The following is a 20,481-nucleotide window of genomic DNA, read 5'->3' on the forward strand; positions in this document are numbered from 1 at the left end:
AGTTGTTTCTCCAGAGATTTCCTTTTTAAATTCTACTCACCTGCAAACTGTGAAAGTCATCAAAATCACAAAAATTTCTAACAGCAATTTCCCCATTGTGACTATATTTCACTTAAAATATTTATAAATTAATATGATACACTTTAAAAAATTATCTGCATAAGAATTTCCAGTTTTAATATCTGACTTGTTCTTATATATAAATAGCATGCTACAGAAATACTGAAATACAGGCAATCTTACCAGTCTCTAGTTTTTCAGAACGTAACTCTGATGTATGGTTCCCCTCAGCAATGTAAACTGGGAAACTTGAGCACTCTAAGAAAAGCTGACAGGCAGCAAGGAAGGCTGAAAGGTATTCTTTTGAAGTTTTCTGTTTACTTATGTTTCTCTCTTTTACATCTCCTTGTGAATCCCTGTCCCATTTTGAAGTCTCTCCTTGCGTTTGACTAAGATCCCCTTGATGCTCTGTAGACAAAGCCTGAGGAAAAGAGTTACTCTGAATGATATAGAGGTTGATAAGTCTGGTAAGAAACTGTTGAACATACTCCAAGCAGCATTGCATTGCAGTCTTTTGGGCTGTCTTCCCACTTTGGGTTGCTGTCCCCTGAGTGACTGTAGAAGGGGGATGGATGATGGTTTCTTCAGATCCTACGGTGGATGCTGTTTCTGTCTCAGAAGATGTGCTACCAAATGGGATGGTAGATGCCCCCTGCCCTTCATTTAGTTCTCTGTCAATGTCATCAGCTCTATCTGCTTGATATTGTATAAACTCAGTGAAGCCACTTTCTGATGATCGACTACTTGGTGGATTTTCTCCATCTTCAAACACTTCAGTAGGATTTTCCAGAGTAACTGATGATACCTAGAAGAGATTTTTTAAAAAACGAAAGTCTGTAGGTACATGTATATATCAGGAATTAGAAATGGCCACCTTTTGAGAGAAGTTTTAGACTACTTACAGTTTAATTTGTATTCTGTTGAATCTTAATGCAGTTCCTATATTGACTCTTATGTTTATGATAATAGGAAATACTGATAGAGTTCTAATGAATACATTAATATATATTCGTTTGCCAAGTATTTATTATTCATTGTATGCATATCATAAGGTTAGTTTCTTGAGGCCAAAAATACACATATGCACTGATCCTTAGGATCTATATTCTTGTTTCCAAATAACAATGCAGTTAATCTACTTCATGAAATCACCGTCCTAATGTCAAAACAATGCAAAGATGAGGTATGTAAAGTTAAAAAATTGCATTTTAAAAATTAGAAATAAAATCTAATAGGCTATCTGTTCAAGAACACATGAATGTGAACATTTGTTGAAATGTATAAAGTACTCATTAAATGTTTGCTATTAATCTAGCATTCTTCCAATGACTAGTTATTGAACCAGTTCCTGGAGTAGAGCTGGAATGCATTAACCTTTCCCTTGTTAATAAGGATAATTATCAAACATACTGTCTCATTTAATTTAAACAAAGTTTTGCACATGATGAATTTCTTGGTTGACTATGCTAGAGTATAATTTGAATAAGATTATTAAAAAGCAGTCTTATTAATGTGTGAACTCAGTGCTGCTGTGCTACTCAAAGTTGTGTCTTACCCAATAATCCTTGCTTCAGTTAATGACCCTACCGTTCATGAAAGCCATTAAGATAGGAACCTAGGAGCCATTCTTTGTTCCTCTTCCATCTCTGCTCTCCTTCCTTACTCTCTCACATCCACATCAGTATAGTGGCTAAGAGTGTGGGCCCCCTGTCAGCAGGGTCTTTGGCACTCACTAGCTATGTGATTCTTAGCAAATTATTTACCTCTCCAAACCTCAGTTTCCTAATCTGTATAGTCCCCCCTTATCCATGGGGGATATGTCCCAAGATCCCCAGGAGATTCCTGAAACCATGAATAACATTGAACCTTATTTATACTATCATATTTCCTATACATACATACTTATAACAACATTAAATTTATAAGTTAGGCATGGTAAGATATTAACAATAACTAATCATGTAATAGAGCAACAATAAACTGATAAAAGTTATGTGAATGTAGTCTCAAAATGTCTTACTGTACTATACTCATTCTTCTTCTAATGATATGACATGATACAATGCCTATGTGATGAGATGCAGTGAGATGAATGATGTAGTCACTGTGATCCAATGTTAGGATGGCATGTGAGGGTTTCTTGAACCCTTATGTGTGAATTATTTCAGGAATTTCCCATTTAATTTATTAGGACCCTTGTTGACCATGTGTAACTGAAACCGTGGCAAGAGCAACTGCAGTCAAGGAGGACTATAATGAGATGACAATAATGCCTACATTTTATAGTGCCTAGCTCTTAGCAGACACTCAGAAAATGTTAGTGATCACTCATCCTTACCAATTTATGACTAAGTCTTTTTGATTTGTCTTACTAAATATATTGCTAATTCATCCATTTCTTTCTTTACTCCCCCCATATTATTAGCACAAGTTACCACCTCCTCTCACCTGCACTATTGCAGGTTTCTCCACATCATTTTAGTTTCTCAGATCCATACTTCACACTGTAACCAGATCAGTTTTTCTAATATACAAATCTTATCATGATACTTTCCTTTTAATGTCTTCCCATTGCTCCTAATAAAAGCCTTAGTACAATGAAAAAAATCTCTATAAGGCTTGGCCCCTACCTCCCTCACAGCTGCATTGCCACATCTGCATAGTGTTCCTTTCTGCTGAAGTCTTTCTTTCCATATGTTCCTTCCTATGTCCTGTGCTTTCTTCTTTCTACCTTGCTCCACTTTACCAGTTCCTGTAGGATTTCACTTAAATACTCTTCAAGAAAATCTTTATTTGCCCCTAGCCTAGGTCAGGTCTCCCCATTTTCCACTTTTCTATCTCTTTAAACTTCATACATTAATCGTAACAATAATTAAATGTGAAATCACTTGTTTAATATGTGTCTCCCAACTAGAAAAAAAAGGTTGAGAAATATAGAGACTTTCTCATTCACCACTGGATAGCCAATGCCTAACAGTGGGTGTTGAATGAAGAAAGTTGTTTTTCCTATTTCAAAGGTAAGAAAACTGAGGCTCAGGGAGGTTAAAAACAAAAGGAAAAAACCCTGTCCAAGCTACAGTGGATAAGCTTAGTAATTAGTAGAAGAGCTCAGATGAGGTGATTTTAAATTGTGTTCTTTTTACCAAAGCATAAGAGTAAGAGAACTTTTCCTATTATAATGTCAAATTTAGAGGTGGCTATTAGAATAGAACTTACTAGCCAACTTTTCTCCATTGAAAGATTTTGTGACAACCTAAAAGCATGTGCACTTTTGAGTAAGAAGACTTACTGAAGTGATAAAACTATAATTAGATTATTATAAAATTATTTTTGTATTATTCTTAACAAAAGGGTCATAAAATAATGATATTAAGCTATAAATTTAACTGAACTTGTATACCTTTATAATATTGATTGGTATGAACTATATTACATAGATACATAAGTTTGCATATATGCATGATGATTTTGTAATAAAACATCTTTCTGAAAATAGAAAGAGGGCTGGGGAGATAGCTCAGCTGGTAGAGTGCTTGCCTCGCAAGCACAAGGCCCTGAGTTCGATCCCCAGTACCGCAAAAAAAAAAAGAAAAAAAAAAAAAAGAAAATAGAAAGAAATGACATTTTGGGTATTTGAATATAGAGATCCAGTACACGGATTTCATAGAAATGCATGAAGTGCATAGAGTCAAATAAGATTTATCATTTTTTTCTGCATACTGGGACTTGAACCCCGGGCCTTGCATACACCAGGCAAGTGCTCTACCACTGAGTTATATACTCAACTCATTCACCTTTTAAATTTTTCCTGATACAGAGTCTTGCTAAGTTACCCAGGCTGGCCTCAAACTTATGATCCTCTTGCCTCAGCCTCAGAGTAGCTGGAATTACAGGCATGTACCACATTATCTGGCTAGATTTATAATTTTTTTAAAAGAATCAGTCCTTCACTTACACATTAAAAATGTGGAATATAGAAAACACCCTCAGCTTTTAAATAGAATCAATTTCCAGACATCCAGGCAAGAGATTACATTGTACTTCAATAAAAAATATGAAAAAAAAAATACAGGAGAAAATCATAGGGAAAGGCACACTCTAAGGTTAATGACATAATTTTAAAAAAGATAGGTTGTTTAACTGTCCTTCATTTAATATGAGTAGATGTACCCATTTACCTTACTCATAACCACTAATAAGGCCCCTTGGATGTTTTCTACATAGTGAATCTTCAAATATTTGAATATACTATTGAAAAAATGCCGAGGCCTTCCTTTTCTTACTCTTGTTAATTTCATTCAAATGAAAACCAAAGTCTCAAAATCAGTTAATACCTAATGCGGGGGCGCCCGGCATATAGAACTCATGCCAAGGGAATGTGCCTGGCGGATAACAGCCCATGCCAGAGGTTGGAAACTTCCTCTGGAAGATGTTGGCAAGGACTCGTCGTAAGTTGGGCTCTGCTAAGGCCTTCCTTGGAAGACGCTGGCAAGGACTTGTCGTAAGTTGAGTAAAGCCGGAGCCCCTTCTTTAAAATATTGACTTTTTCCCTTTCTTGTTTTTCTAATGGAAGCTCACCTTGCTACAGTGAGTGATTATGCTCAATAAAGCTTCTCAGTTGAGGGATGGTAGGAACACAAACAATTCAAATCATTTCCAACAAAATAAGTTCAATTGATTACACTAAACACTAATTTTCCTATGGGGAACGCTGAACATTCTGAAGCAACATGTTTTGTTAGCTTTAGGTAAAGGTTAAATCTTAAAGAAAAATGTGCGTCAGCATATTCTGTAGGTTTCGGGTCAAGAAGAGCCCATTACGGAAAAATGTTAAGTGTCAGGTGGCACCAGTTGGCTGATTTTACAACCTAACTTCTGTTATCTATTGAAACTTTTAAAGAAGTGGGAGCAAGGGTATATAAGCTGTAAAGGAGTTCAATAAAGTTGGCAGCATTCCAACACTGACCCGAGTCCGTGTGGTTTGCTGTCCATCACCGACGCTGCGCCGCCTAATCTATTGGGGGCTTTTACATTTCAGGCCATTAGGGACCCTTGGACTCTGCTGCTAGGGCTGGTCCCCGGCAACCTAATTTAGTTTTATTTCTAAAAAAATCTTAGGAGCATAATTTAAGGGAAAAGTGCAATAAAATAAATTTCCCAGCAATAGTAAAAACTCTATATTACATATAAATAGTAAGCAGGTTGTAAGGAAAATAAGAGAAACTGGTTTTAGTTTATGTAAGATAAACATAGAAGGTATTTAAACTTACCAAAAACTTGGTAATTTCATTTCACATATGAAATGGACTAAGAAAAAAAGTTTAGGATTAGTTCCTGGTGGGAAAGTTTGCATGAGATCATCCTAAAATATATTTTGCCTGTCTGAGGGGAAAAAAAGCAACTAAAGGAAAAAAATGTAAGGTCAACTAAATAAACCCCAGATGTAAGTAATAAACCTGATACTTTAGAAATTTTCAAATCTTTGTTTTAATGAAGTGCCACTGTGCCTAAATTCAATGTAATTATTATACAATTCAATGGAATGTTTTCATTCACATTTACTATATTTTTTAGTTGTAAATGGACACAATACTTTTATTTTATTTTTATGTGGTGCTGAGGATCAAACCCAGTGCCTCACATATGCTGGGTGAGCACTCTACCACTGAGCCACAACCCCAGCCCTACTAAAATATTTTAATATATTATGGAAAACTTTTAAATTATTGACTTTTCACTAAGTGTTTCAGAGGTGTACAAATATATTACTGATAAGACATTAAAATTATTATAATATTCTACTCAATTTCATTAAGAAAGTATTAATCATCTGGATGACTGAGAAGACTAACCACCTGAATTTTTAGAGGGTTGTGAAAAGTTTGATACAAGTGAAAATGAATAGTACAGTTTAGATATTGATCTCTTATCCAATATGCTAGCCAGTAGCCACATATAGCTACTAACCACTTAAAAGGTGGCTAGTCTGAACGAGGAACTAAATTTTAAATTTTATTTAAATTTTAAAATAATTTAGATACTACAAACTCTGGAACAACTTGAATATGTGATTCCAATTCTTTAAATGTAAGTTTTACAAATTCAATACAGATCAAGTATTTCTGATAAAAATTTAGTATTTGAATGAAGACATGTTTTAAGTATAAAATACACTCTTACATATATTACTTGCACTGTACTTTTTATTTACTTTTTTTATTTGTTCTAATTAATTATACATTACAGGAGAATGCATTTTTACACATACATAAATGGAGTATAACTTCTCATTCTTCTAGTAGCACACGATGTAGAGTTACACAGGTCATGTAATCATATAACTTGCATTGTACTTCTATTGGAAAGTACTGATACAGCTTAAAAAAAAAAAAAAAAAAAAAGGCCTACAAAATATTCTACTGCCGTAGCTCCTGGATCTAAGAAAATATCACTGTTAAATGCTTGTGTATAAGTGATTTAACTCAGAAACTTACGTTTTTAAAGAACCATAACTGGTCTAATAACAAAAATAACAGCTAGAATTACCTTTTTGTCTTCCCATTCTTTGACTGTGTTGTTCTGCCCATTAGCAAATTGCAACACACCTCCAGTGCCAGCAGATAACAGTGGAGGTTGAACCTTGCTAAGAATCTTTGAGCACAGCCTGAGAGAATCTGTGAGCTCAGGTAAGCGCAATGTTTGGAGATGGCTTGTCAGGGCAGAAATCATCCTGAGCAGCAACTGAGGCAAGTGTTCTGTCTGGATTTCAATATAAGTCTCCTGGGGAAAAAAGTGAAATGAAAAATAATTAAGCAATTTATAACTCAAAATCATATTATTTTTCAATCTACACAAATTCAGCAACAAATTTACTTGTTTTACAGATATCATGCTCTTAATTAACACTGAATAGTTATTTTATTATTGATGACTTATAAAATTTCTATCCCCAAATTCTCAATTTAAGTATTGCAAAGCATATATTATAAAATAACCCCAGATTTATCTGCTATATTATTGAAATTATAACAAAAGTGAACAGAATCAGTTAAAAACAAAACAGGCTGAATGTCATACCTGACACAGCACCCTCATACTTCTAGTAGGCTTCAAAATGAGAAAGCAAAGAATTGAGGAGAGAAAAGGGGAAAAGATTTCCAACAATCTTCATTTAATAGAAAGAACCATTAATGAATATAAATGCAGCATTATATTATCATATACTGAACAGTTAAGATTTTATAACATGCAGCTAGTAAGTATATTCCATGTATTTTATATACATATATACACATCAGAGGACAAAATACTTGAAAATTTTATGAAAAAACGATATCAAAGAGAAGAAAATCAATTTGATTTTAAAGATAAAATTTATTTGGAGCTGGAGGTATAGCTCAGTGGTAGAGCGCTTACACATGAGGACCTGGGTTAATCTCCAGCAGCACAAAAATAAAAAAAATGATGAAAGTTATTTGAAGATGAGATTTTATCTTCAACATGAAATATCTGGACTATGTTTTTAGATTTCCTTGATATTTTGTTACCAAGGTGATCTTACCAAAGAAACTATATCCAACAAAAAATCCACCAGTAAGCAGAAATTGGTCAGTTGTAACTCAGATGACTCACTACTATCTCCGGGCCCAATCTGAAGTCTGGCGTGCAGTGTCCTCCTAAAAGGACAAAATTTACTTTATCAAGTATACTATCAGGTAATATGAATACATGGACAATATCAATGTCTTTCTAATGAGGATTAAGTCAGCAATGGGTCATATATGGTAATGTTCTTATTATGACATATTTCCTTTTTCCTAGGACATTACTGTACCTCTATGTGGAGAATTCTCATAGCAAGATTCCTAGTCCTAACCACTCCCTGTAACTCATATCCTGTAATTCCAAGTATTCTGGATAGATCATTTGGGGACTTATTTACCATTGTCCCCACTATAGACATCATCCCCTAGTTAAAAATGTATTATTTGCTAGTTGATTTCTAAACTTAGGGCCTTTGTTTAAACCATTTTGTCCTCCTGGACTATTATCCTCCCCAACTTCATTCTCTCATATCTAGAGTGCATCTATCCTTCCATGTCTGAGATCAAATGTTACCTCTTCCGGGAAGTCTTTTCTGATCCAAGTAGTAGAGATCATTCCTCCAACAAACATTCATATTAAGTGATATTAATCCTATATTACCATACATTACCCTATACTCTGAAGATACAAAGAAAATTATATAGTCCCCGAGTAGTAAGAAACATAAGCACATAGACAAATGAATACACAACAACACTGTGGGAGTAGTTGATTCTGATGGATGATTTGAGGGAATCAAGGAAGGCTACTGAAAAGTAGGTGACTTCTTTGCAGGACCTTACCAATGGGCAAAGGGGGCAGAATGTATAGAAAGAATAGCCCACAATTCAGCAGCATAAAAGGTAATGTGTGTTCAGAGACTAATTCACGTTAGCTCAAGATGCATGGATATTTGTCTGTGAACAGAAATAAATAGAAGTGTGGATGTGTATTTGTGAACACAGAAGGTAAAAACCTAGGGTAAGGTCAGGTGGTGAAAGATATTCATAATTCTTCTGCATTTCTATATTTTAAACTGAGGCATTTAAAAATTTTAATTTAATACTAGGAATATACATGTGCATGTCTTACTTGGCCCACAATAAGGTCTTCAAAGATGGACTGTCTATATGCCTAGCACAATGCTTTTCAACTGGGTGTTCAACATCTGCCAAATGGGTAAGTAAACTACCTTATAAGTATTAAAGGAATTCATGAAGAGCAGCAACATTTATATCTTTAAAGACTCTTAAACCAAAGATGATACATATTTACTTTATGACTATGTGCTCCTGAGGCTTGAGAGGTTAATCTGGTTCTGAGAGAATTTGGTCTAGAATTCAGTCAGATTTTAGTCAAGGTTACTAGCATTCTAGAGTTTTCAAACCAACCTTTTTTTAGTTTTATAACCTAAGAGGTATTGCTTACCATTGACAATATGGGCTAATCCTATAGCTTTAAAAACACAGGAATGACCAAGGAGGTTTTTAATCAAAGTGTCTCAGCACACTTCCCAATAGTACACCTTCTATCTTCTCTCCACCAAACAAAAGTTGGATTATTTACTGCAGGCTGGAGAGGTAAAATCTTTCATCTACATTGGTAAATGACTAACTCATCTCTAAACTACTTTTTAATTCTAAGATTATATGATCAATGATTTTTAATATTATAGAGTGACATGATAGAGTCAGATTATGGCTAGTAAATAATTAATAGTTTTCAGTAATAGAATGTGTAAGAGAACAATATTATTAGATTGAACAATTTTTAAAAAATCAAAAGTTAGCATTGGATGTTATTAAAATAAAATAATTCAACATACCTACAACATTCTTCAAACCAACGAGCAACGTAATCCCACATATAATAAGGTTCAAAGGAATTAAAGAGAAGGTTGGCAGTTTTAATCAGCTCTGCTGTTTTCTTATTTTCCCTTAATTTACTAAAGAAAAGAAAACAAACAAAAACTAAAAATATTAATATTTATGGTTTTCAAATTTAAATTTGAGTGCAATATTATTAGGGAACACATATTCCTAGGTAGCTGCTAGAAAATGTGCTAGTAAAAAGATTGCAAAAGATAATTTTTATCTATTGCTACTCTCCTATTAATTTCTATGTAATTTTTTTCACACTTTGAGTTTTCATAATTCAAATATATGATCAAGATCAGAAATTAGCCTTGCATGATCTCTGCATAACAAAAACCACAAAAGGACAGAAAATTCTTTTTAAACTCCTTTAAGTGCATAACTGTTATCTTTGTACCAAACTTTGGCACATGAGTAGTAATCTGATTTTGACAGCCTTGATTCTGAAGAATTTTGCTACTTTTCTATGCTATTTAGTAATTTCTTAAGAAAGGGTAAGTTTATTTTGATTAGTTTTATCCATATTACTATTCTTACCTTGAAAACTAAGAACAGATAGGACTACTATTATAAAAAAGTCATTATTATTGAAATTCCATGTGGAAAAAATCATTTTGTTATTTAAAATGGCTACCCTTAAACCTTCAGACTATAACTTATCTATTTTTCTCCTGCAATATCAATGAAAACAATTTAATAGTTTTACCCTTTCTAACAATTAAAACAATTATCTTTATAGAGTGAGATACTGTAAATACAACTAGTAGGTGATAGCAGAAAAGACTAACACTCTATTCGGCAAGATGAATTCTCAGGCAGAGTAGAGAATGAAACAGTAGTATTAGATTCATCATTAACTTTTCTAACTAAAAATACAGGGTATTATATCATCAGAAATTTAAAAAAAACTGCCTTAAAATGTTTTTATGTGCAAATAAAAGTATGTTTTAGGAAAGTGTAGGGTATCTCTAACTTATCACAAGGAGATACCAATGAAATACAAATAAAATCATTTATAGCCTTAGAATTTTTGTCATATTATAATGACAGATGACACTAGAAAAGAAGTGGTTTGTTGAAGCAGAGAAGAAAAGATTTTATCAGTATGTATCTATTACTGACTTTGAAAACAGGATGTGCAAATGTGTCCCAGGCACTCAAAAACATGTATTTACCTGAAAGAAGAAATAAACCTAAAAAAAATGAATATCCAGTAGACTTTCATTCATGTAATTAACTCTGTCTTCCTCTTTTTTTGTGATCTTATGATTTTGGTCCTGGGTATGTCAAGTCACCAAGAGGCACTACCTCATATAAACAACCAGGACTGGTTACCAAGCAAGATACAACTCCTGTTATTAACTGACACGCAGCACTTTCCTGTGAGTCTGGCAAATGTAATTTCCTGGGGTCAGTATTTTTACATTAACTGCCTAAGTTTAATTTTCTAAACTGGTGAGATTAAAAACAAACCCTCAAATATGTAGTAGTTGTACTTTCATACTTAAAGTTCTGCTTGAATAATGAGGGCAGTAAATTAGGATATTTCATACTACCAAAATACAGTGATATTTTTAACTCCATTTTACTCATCAGAATACAAAGTATAGAGTAAGTTCCCCCCGTTATTATTAATACTTCAAGTTCTACTGACTGAATCATGTTCACTTTATCAATATTAATAAATGAGGGTATTTTTATGTCATACTTAATTTTTAAATAATCTACCTGCTTAACTGAGCATGATCCTTATTGAATGGTGGTTCCATTTGAAGATCCAGTTCTGCTTTGCATTGAGAATATAATGTTCTAAACACCTCAATAAGAACATCTTCTAGAATTACAGGTCCTAAAATAATAATATACAAATTAAAGACAGTAATTAATTAGCAACAGAAAGTCTTGACTATCTGGAAATTGGCCCAATTAAAAGATGCTTTAAATCAGGTATTTAAAAAATATATATTATCAGAGGCTAAAGTTAACTTCACATTTTGAGAAACTTGTGAAATAATGAATAATGGGACATATGTCTATTTAAAGTATAGATTCACATAAGAGAAATGGCAGAATCAGGGCAACTTGTTGGGTCAGGTAATATCTCTGTTTCTTTGGACAAGTTATTTAACTTCTTAGAGCTTTAGTTTCCTCAACCTGAATAAGGATAATAAATAACAAACTTAGAGGGTAGTTTTAAGAATTAGGAAAAATATTTATGTATTAAGGAACAGAGGACTACTCCCTTGTAAGGTGCAAGCACATTTCCTAGAATATATTTATTATTCAATAAATACTGCTGGCATTACTACTATTAAATAATTCTAAATTACATAAAGCTAAATTTTATTGCTATAACAGATGCCAATTTCCTTTAAAAATTTTCAACTTCATCATAATACCTAAAATGTAAACCTACTAAAGCCATTGATAGAACTTGTTATTTTTATATTTTAAAATATTCATTTTTCATTTTGAGACTTCATGAGCTTTGGCATATTTGCTAAAAAATCTGCATATAACTTGATGAAATTATATACTTCATTATTTCATTATTTACAAAATTTATATTTTTTCTTAATTTCTTTCTCAAGTACCATATTTAACTTTCCAATAGACGTAAAATATAACAAATACACTCAAGAAAGGGAAAACAGAATAAAAAGCATTGTGGGAAAGAAGAGAAATGTAATCTAAATATTTCTGCTTCAGCCTGTGAATTTTGTCAATTACAGTTAGTTACAATAGATCAGAAATGATTCAATTTCAGTTATTTAATAAGGGTTAGATAACATCTTTAAATCATGACTGTTCTGCTACATATGTGATACAGAGTATCAGGTATGATGATAGTATACAGGCTGTATGCATACTTGTAACTTCTTACTTTGCAGAGTGAACTTCAGGTAAAAGAAAAATTGTTGAGAACTTATATTTAAAAGCCACCTCAAAATACAGTAATTTTCCTGTGGGGTGTGGTGGCACATGCCTGTAATCCCAGAGACTCGGGAGGCTGAGGCAGGAGGATCACAAGTTCAAAGCCAGACTTAGGAACTTAGTAAGGCTTTCAGTATCTTAATGAGACCCTGTCTCAAAATAAAGAATAAAAACAAATACAGCAATTTTCCTAATGACTTTGTCTTAATTTTATTATGAAGCAATATAAAACTACCACGTGTCATCTTTAGACAGCAGTATATAATACCTAGCTCAGGTTTGTCCAGCAAACTGATTAAAATACGAAAAGGTTTTAGATCTTGCATTAGAGTGCTCTCTTCTCCAAATCCATTCACTTGTAAGATTCCCACCATTGCCTTTAAAACAGAAAAGTACACTGTTATTTAGTAAATAATTTTTTAAGAAAACATATTTTAAAATATAATCACATGTAATGGAGATTTATATATCCTATTCCTTTTCTGATACTTTCTTCCTCTGACAGGAAGAAAAATGCTACTTTCATTTCTCTAGAGAGAAGAAAATAGTGCTTAAATTTTCTCTAGAAAAAAAATAGAAGAATCAAAGATAATCAAGAAAAGTATATTCATGAGTTGAGTGTGTGCCCTCCAAATGAATATGTTTGCTTAAGATCATGATCCTCTGGCTGGGGTTGTGGCTCAATGGCAGAACGCTTGCCTGGCATGTGTGAGGCACTGAGTTTGATTCTCAGCACCACATATAAATAAAGGTTCAGAAAAAAAATTTTAAAAAGAAGAAAGATCATGATCCCCAAACCATGCCACGACATGACATTATCCGCTATTACACAATTATTTTGCCATTAGTGACTCAAAATTTAGCATATAACCTCATTTAAAAATGCTTCTGATATCATGCATTTTCTCAATTTGAGACATCTTGAATACACATGACTTAAATAAAATTAATATGAAATAAATCTATGAATTATTTTAACTTTCCATTGAAAAGGCAATTTTATCACATTTAGATTCCTGTTATAACCCAAATTTCCCTTGAGCTCCTTAGACAATAATAAAGGTCCTAGTCTATTTTTAGAAAAGTTCCCCTTTCAGAGGCAGAAAGGTGAGACATTCCAACTATCTTTTAAAAGTCATGAAAACAAAGTAAGAAGAAAAAAAAACCTTTGACCTTATATGAGAGTCTAGCTTATGATTACTTATTTCTTTGTAGCATTTACTCATTATAGTCATTCATAGGAAGTTTTTGAGTCTTGTCTCTGCCCCTTCAACTATGAATTCAATTAAGGCAAGAGTTTGTCTTATACTTTTTTAGTAACTTTAGTGGTCAATGAGTAAGCAAAGAATAATGAAAGTACTTACCTGGACCAACAATTCTTTTGAAAAGGTAGTGAAATAGTAAGTGGCATGTTCTTCAGGATTACTGTGTCTTGTACTTCTGGGTCCTATGATAGCACCGTTGTTATCAAAACCTCCATGAAAATAAATCACAAAATGAATTAAAATGAAATTCTCAAAACTGTTGCTTAGTAAACACCAAAACAGCAAATATCTCAAAAACAGCACTAAGCACTTACCAATTAGTAGCCCATTCAATGTCAGCAAGAGAGATCATTTTAGATAGTTTAATAAAGGAAAACCAATTCAATATATAAATATAATAATTTTCTCACAGAATTATCCTATTCCTTCCCCCTCCAAATTTTATCTACAGTGAAATAACTGAAGACTCAGAACATCCAAGATAAGTAAAATTATGTGCTCTCACACCAGACAATAAGAAGCTGAGAGGACAAGCCAAAAATTCATAAAAAGTGTAGAGATCAAAGTGTATACACTGTTTTATGAACTAATTAGGAGGCTGATACCATAACTGAGATACTGGTACTTACCAGTCCTTCAATGACTTGAAAAGTTTTAAAAATTTTGTTATTATATTGATTATGGATTCAAATAGCCTCTTTGTCTAAGAAGCTTCTGAAATTTCTTCATACACTACACCAATGATACAGGAAAAGCTTGCAGTTTTTTTTTTCCACTTTGGACATATACACAACTTGATAATATTTATGAGTGTCTAATCTCCCTTCACTTTTTCTCAAATAAGACTGGCAAACATCAAATACCTACCAAGGAGCCATGCATACAGTCTTCTATTCAGGGACATATCCCTTCTTAGTACTACATGAAGGGCTGCTGACAAGATCCTGATCATATCTGGTCGAGTAGCCTGAAAAAGTTGGGAATGTGGTTATTTTAATCATATACAAAAGTATATCACTGTTTTTAATCCTTATACTCTGAGCATTGGGGTGCATGAGGTATTCTCATATAACATTATTTCATTTGGTCTTTCAAACACAGGAACTATTACTTCCAATTTACAGACTAGAAAACAGGAAGAAATTTAGGAAACATGACTTAATTTTATAGCTGAAACCACAATGGAATTATTTTAACATTTGCTTTAAAGTTCTTTATCTTATCCAATTAGCAAAATCTAACACAAAATGGGAAATAAAGCAAGATGGGACTGACAAAATTACATGCCAATTGGTCTCGCTGACTAACTCCTTAGAAAGTCACTATCTTCATCAATTCTAAGCCCTTATGTCTTCTTTTTAAAAATTCTACTTGTGGGTGAGGATGTAGCTCAGTTGGAAGAGTGCTTGCCTTGCAAGCACAAGGTCCTGGGTTCAATCCCCAGTACCCACCCCCCCCAAAAAAAAAATTCTACTTGTAATATTTCAAACATTCAAAAATACAGAAAACAATAAAATGAAACTTCTTTGTAACCAATCATCAAGGTTTAACCAATTTTAATATTTTTTCATTTTTTCCCTTTCTTAAGGAATTTCCCCCCTCTTTACCAGAGCCATAAACCATGATTAAAGGACATGTGATTTCAACTAAAAGGGTAAAAAGTTGAAAAAAAATATGGAATTCAGCTAATGAATTTGCTGTTAATTTTATGAATATTACTAGAGAATCACTTTAGAATAGACTCTTCGAATCTGAGAATTAAAAGGTAACTTGGAAATTGGGTAGTTTAACATTCACTCTATAAATAAAAGATCAGAGCCTTCCAGGGGTCAAGTGCTTAACTAAATTCAAATGTCTGGTTTAGTGTCACAGCTGTATGCAGAAGTTACTTTTTGTTAATTATAGACCAGAGAACTGTTTCCTATACCATGCTTCCTTAACTGGCAATAACTGAGATGCTACAGAACATGTATCATCAACAGTTGATGTTATTCCTTTGAAAACAAATATCTTTGATTTATCTATGTAATTTTCAAAGTGTCCCTGGGCCCTTGGGAATCTCTAAGACTATTTCAGTAAGTCCACAAAGTATGTATATTCATACATAATCAATAAAACTATACATACTTAAAATGACATCAGGATGTTATTTACTTTTTTTTGTTGTTCTTGTGTGGGCATTTGTCCTGATCACACAATAAGTAGATAAAACAAATGGTATTAAAAAAAGCAATAGTACAGTAGCATTCTCACAACTTGTTATCATTGTATTTTTATTGCCATTTTCTCAAGAGTTAAGTCAAAACCAAAAAACAGAAAAGTAGTCCCACAGTGTAGCTCAATGATGAACTAGCATGTGTGTGGCCCTGAGTTCAATTCGACTATGCATGCATAGATATGCAAAAGCTAGTTTAATAATTCTTTAAGAATGTTGTTAATGAAACACCAAAAATTTGTTTCATTAAATATTGATCCTTGAGTACATCTTTTAATATTCTGTGTAAGGAAACATGAAGACATAAAGCACATAAGTATGATACTTGTCTCAAGGAAAAGCTGTGCATAACTCCTAAGTGTTGTGAACAGAACTACCAACTTTTTCACAGAATACCATTTTTACCTAAAAGAATGACCTAACCCATATATGATGACTACTCAGAACTCATCACTTGTCAGTCATTTTTTCAAAAGTGATCCAGTCACTTCAAGGAAAATAAGTCCTTAACATTGTAAAGGCCATCTATGCTAAGCCCATGGCCAAAATCATTCTAAATAGTGAAAAACTGAAAGCATTCCCCCTAAAAACTGGAACAAGGCAGGGATGACCTCTTTCACCACTTCTATTCAACATTGTCCGTGAAACTCTAGCCAGAGCAATTAGATAGACCAAAGAAATTTAAGGGATACGAATAGGAAAAGAAGAACTCAAACTATCCCTATTTGAGGATGACATGATTATATATTTAGAGGAACCAGGAAATTCCACCAGAAAACTTTTAGAACTCATAAGTGAATTCAGTAAAGTAGCAGGTTACAAGATCAATGCTCATAAATCCAACGCATTTTTATACATAAGTGATGAATCTTCAGAAAGAGAAGTTAGGAAAACTACCCCATTCACAATAGCATCGAAAAAAATAAAATACTTGGGAATCAATCTCACAAAAGAGGTGAAAGACCTCTACAATGAGAACTACAGAACACTAAAGAAAGAAATTAAAGAAAACCTTAGAAGATGAAAAGATCTTCCATGTTCTTGGATAGGAAGAATTAATATTGTCAAAATGGCCATATTACCAAAAGTGCTATACAGATTCAATGCAATTCCAATTAAAATCCCAATGATGTACCTTACAGTAATAGAGCAAGCAATCATAAAATTCATCTGGAAGAATAAGAAACCCAGAATAGCTAAAGCAATCCTTAGCAAGAATAGTGAAGCAGGGGGTATTGCAATACCAGAACTTCAACTATACTACAAACCAATAGTAACAAAAACAGCATGGTATTGGTACAAAAATAGACAGGTAGATCAATGGTACAGAAAAGAGGACATAGACACAAACCCAAATAAATACAATTTTCTCATAGTAGACAAAGGGGCCAAAAATATACAATGGAGAAAAGATAGCCTCTTCAACAAATGGTGCTGGGAAAACTGGAAATCCATATGCAGCAGAATGAAACTAAATCCCTATCTCTCACCCTGCACAAAACTCAACTCAAAATGGATCAAGGACCTTGGAATCAGACCAGAGACCCTGCATCTTACAGAAGAAAAAGTAGGTCCAAATCTTCAACATGTCAGCTTAGGATCAGACTTCCTTAATAGGACTCCCATAGCACAAGAAATAAAAGCAATAATCAATAACTGGGATAGATTCAAACTAAAAAGCTTTCTCTCAGCAAAGGAAACTATCAGCAATGTGAAGAGAGAGCCTACAGAGTGGGAGAAAATCTTTGCCTGTCATACTTCAGATATAGCACTAATTTCCAGAATATATATAAGAACTCAAAAAACTCTACACCAAGAATATAAATAACCCAATCAACAAAAGGGTTAAGGAAATGAACAGACACTTCACAGAAGAAGATCTACAAGCATTCAACAGATAAATGAAAAAATGTTCAACATCTCTAGTAATAAGAGAAATGCAAATCAAAACTACCCTTAGATTCCATCTCACCCCAAGTAGAATGGCAATTATCAAGAATACAAGCAACAACAGGTGTTGGCGAGGATGTGGGGAGAAAGGTACACTCATACATTTGCTGGTAGGGTTGCAAATTAGTGCAGCTACTCTGGAAAGCAGTGTGGAGATTCCTTAGAAAACTTGGAATGGAACCACCATATGACCCAGCTATCCCACTCCTTGGCCTATACACAAAGGACTTAAAATCAGCATACTACAGGATGCAGCCACATCAATGTTCATAGCTGCTCAATTCACAATAGCCAGATTGTGGAACCAACCTAGATGCCCTTCAATCGATGAATGGATAAAGAAACTGTTATACATATATATATATATATGAATAATAAAATCATGCCATTTATAGGCAAATGGATGAAATTGGAGAATATCATGCTAAGTGAGATAAGCCAATCTCAAAAACCCAAAGGTGTGGTGGGTGAGACCCAGGGCCCAGGGTTAGGCCACATGCATCCAAAGATGGCGACTGCCAGAGAGCCAAAGGGCATGCTGAATGCGCCTTGAGAAAAACAGGAAGCATTTACCATTGGCTGTATGATAATTAGTTCAGCTGCTTAGCACGTGGACAGATATATCTTATATGTATGCTTGAGCTCGTGATCGCTTGACCTTTGGTGGGATTGGATGGACATATCTGGTTACAATTGCATATGCATGAGACTGCTTATATATCCAGGGTGTTATCCGAATAAAGCGGAAGCTGCTTCATGAACTTCTGAAGCGTACATGTCGTTTGTCCCGCTGGTCGCGGCAAGCGGCAAGTGGTGGCAAGCAGCACAAAGGACAAATGATCTCGCTGATAAGTGGATGATGACACATAATGGGGGGTGGGAGGGAGCAAGAATGGAGGAAGGAATGACTGTAGAGGGAAAAGAGGGGTGGGTGGGGTGGGGGAGAAGGAAAAATAACAGAATGAATCAAACACCATTACCCTATGTAAATGTATGATTACACAAATGGTATGCCTCTACTTCATGTACAAACAGAGAAACAAGATATATCCCATTTGTTTACAATAAAAATAAATTTTTAAAAAAAGGAAAATAAGTTACAAACAATAAAATTTGAGATCACAAGAGAAAAAGCAGAATTTTGGAAAACTTGTATTTGTGTTGAAGTTGTACTGTTTTGAAATGAATTGGTTTGAAAGCTTTCCCTTATTGGGCTCAAGTTTCCCAAAACCTAAAAATATCTACTGACAAAATTAGTGGCAACAGTAGTAAGTGTAATTGATACTCAATCATGAAATGTGCCACATTTGGAATGTCTGCATAATTCAGTAAACCAGGATTTTCTAAATAATCAATCATGATGTTATAAACACATATATGAGTAAAAGATCTAATGCAAGTGCAAGACAGACAAGTGAATTTCAATGAATCAGAATATGTTGGAGGTGTGGCAGTACACACCTGTAATCCCAGATGCTTAGGAGGCTGAGGCAGGAGGATTGCAAGTTCAAAGCCAGCCTCAGCAACTTGGTGAGATCCTAACAATTTAGCAAGATCCTGTCTCAAAATAAAAAGGGGTGGGGATGTCGCTCAGTTGTTAAGCATCCTGGGTTCAATACCTGGTATCAAAACAAACAAACAACAACAACAACAAAAACCCCCAGAATCTGTAAGGTTTTAGACTCCATTTGCAATAATTTGTAAAACTATAGTTTCTCAAATTTTGGTGTAGTATCAAAGAATATGCAGTTTTAATAGGATACTATTGAAGTACTCCTTGGTTTTTTTTTTTTTTTTTTTGGAACCAGGCATTGAATCCTGGAGCACTTAACTGAACAACATCCTTTTAAAAAATATTTGATTTAGAGACAGGGTCTCACTAAGTTGCTGAGGCTGGCTTTGATCCTCCTACCTCAGTCTCCTGAACCACTGGGATCACAGGCATATGACACTGTGCCTGGCTATTCCTTGCTTTTCTAACTACATATCAGTGTGAGAACAGATTTTTCTTCATATACTTCAAATAAGGAATTTGACATATCACAGAAGCAGGTATAAACATTCTGCTTTATACTGTTAGGCCAGATATTAAAAAGACTGGCAATGAATATGAAACAATGCTTCTTGTTAATTTTTTTATGTGTGGGAACATACTTTCAAAAAATGTTAGTTACACTAATGTAATTGTTATTGCTATTTTACAATAAATGAGTGAATATTTTTTAATTTGCCTGTTTTAATTTCTAACATATATAAGCAAGAAATATTTAGGAGTCTCAATAATTTTTGAGTAAAATGGGGTCCTGCAATCGAAACATTTGAGAACTGCTGATATGTCTATTCAACATCAGATATGTGGTTTATGAATATTTTCACAAAATTTTAAAAAGCACAATGTTTCCCAATCTTATTTTGGGAGAAAAACTACTCTTAAAAAGTTAGAAGTAGTAGATGTTTGTCAAAGATACAAAATTTCAGTTAGATGGGAGTAATAAGTTCAAGAAAACTATTACAGGACATGGTAACTATAGTTAATAATGATACAGTGTATTTTTGAAAATCGAATAACAATGTATTTTTCGAAATCACTGAGGAGATT

General features: G+C 33.7%; 1 protein-coding gene across 6 annotated transcripts in view; it reads right to left on the minus strand.

Moving 5' to 3' along the window:
• The window catches only part of DOP1A (DOP1 leucine zipper like protein A), a 109,768-nt gene that overhangs the window by 45,092 nt on the left and 44,195 nt on the right, over positions 1-20,481 (minus strand). For all 6 annotated transcript variants that reach the window (XM_079146936.1, XM_079146934.1, XM_079146935.1 and 3 more), the window contains exons 7-14: positions 14,585-14,684; positions 13,817-13,926; positions 12,721-12,829; positions 11,247-11,367; positions 9,470-9,589; positions 7,622-7,736; positions 6,607-6,840; positions 244-865 (exon numbers count right to left, since the gene is read on the minus strand). In XM_079146936.1, coding sequence (XP_079003062.1) covers positions 244-865; positions 6,607-6,840; positions 7,622-7,736; positions 9,470-9,589; positions 11,247-11,367; positions 12,721-12,829; positions 13,817-13,926; positions 14,585-14,684 — 1,531 coding nt within the window. The remainder of the gene's footprint in view (positions 1-243; positions 866-6,606; positions 6,841-7,621; positions 7,737-9,469; positions 9,590-11,246; positions 11,368-12,720; positions 12,830-13,816; positions 13,927-14,584; positions 14,685-20,481) is intronic.

Source organism: Sciurus vulgaris (assembly GCF_902686455.1).
Source record: "Sciurus vulgaris genome assembly, chromosome: 7".
NCBI lineage: Eukaryota > Metazoa > Chordata > Mammalia > Rodentia > Sciuridae > Sciurus > Sciurus vulgaris.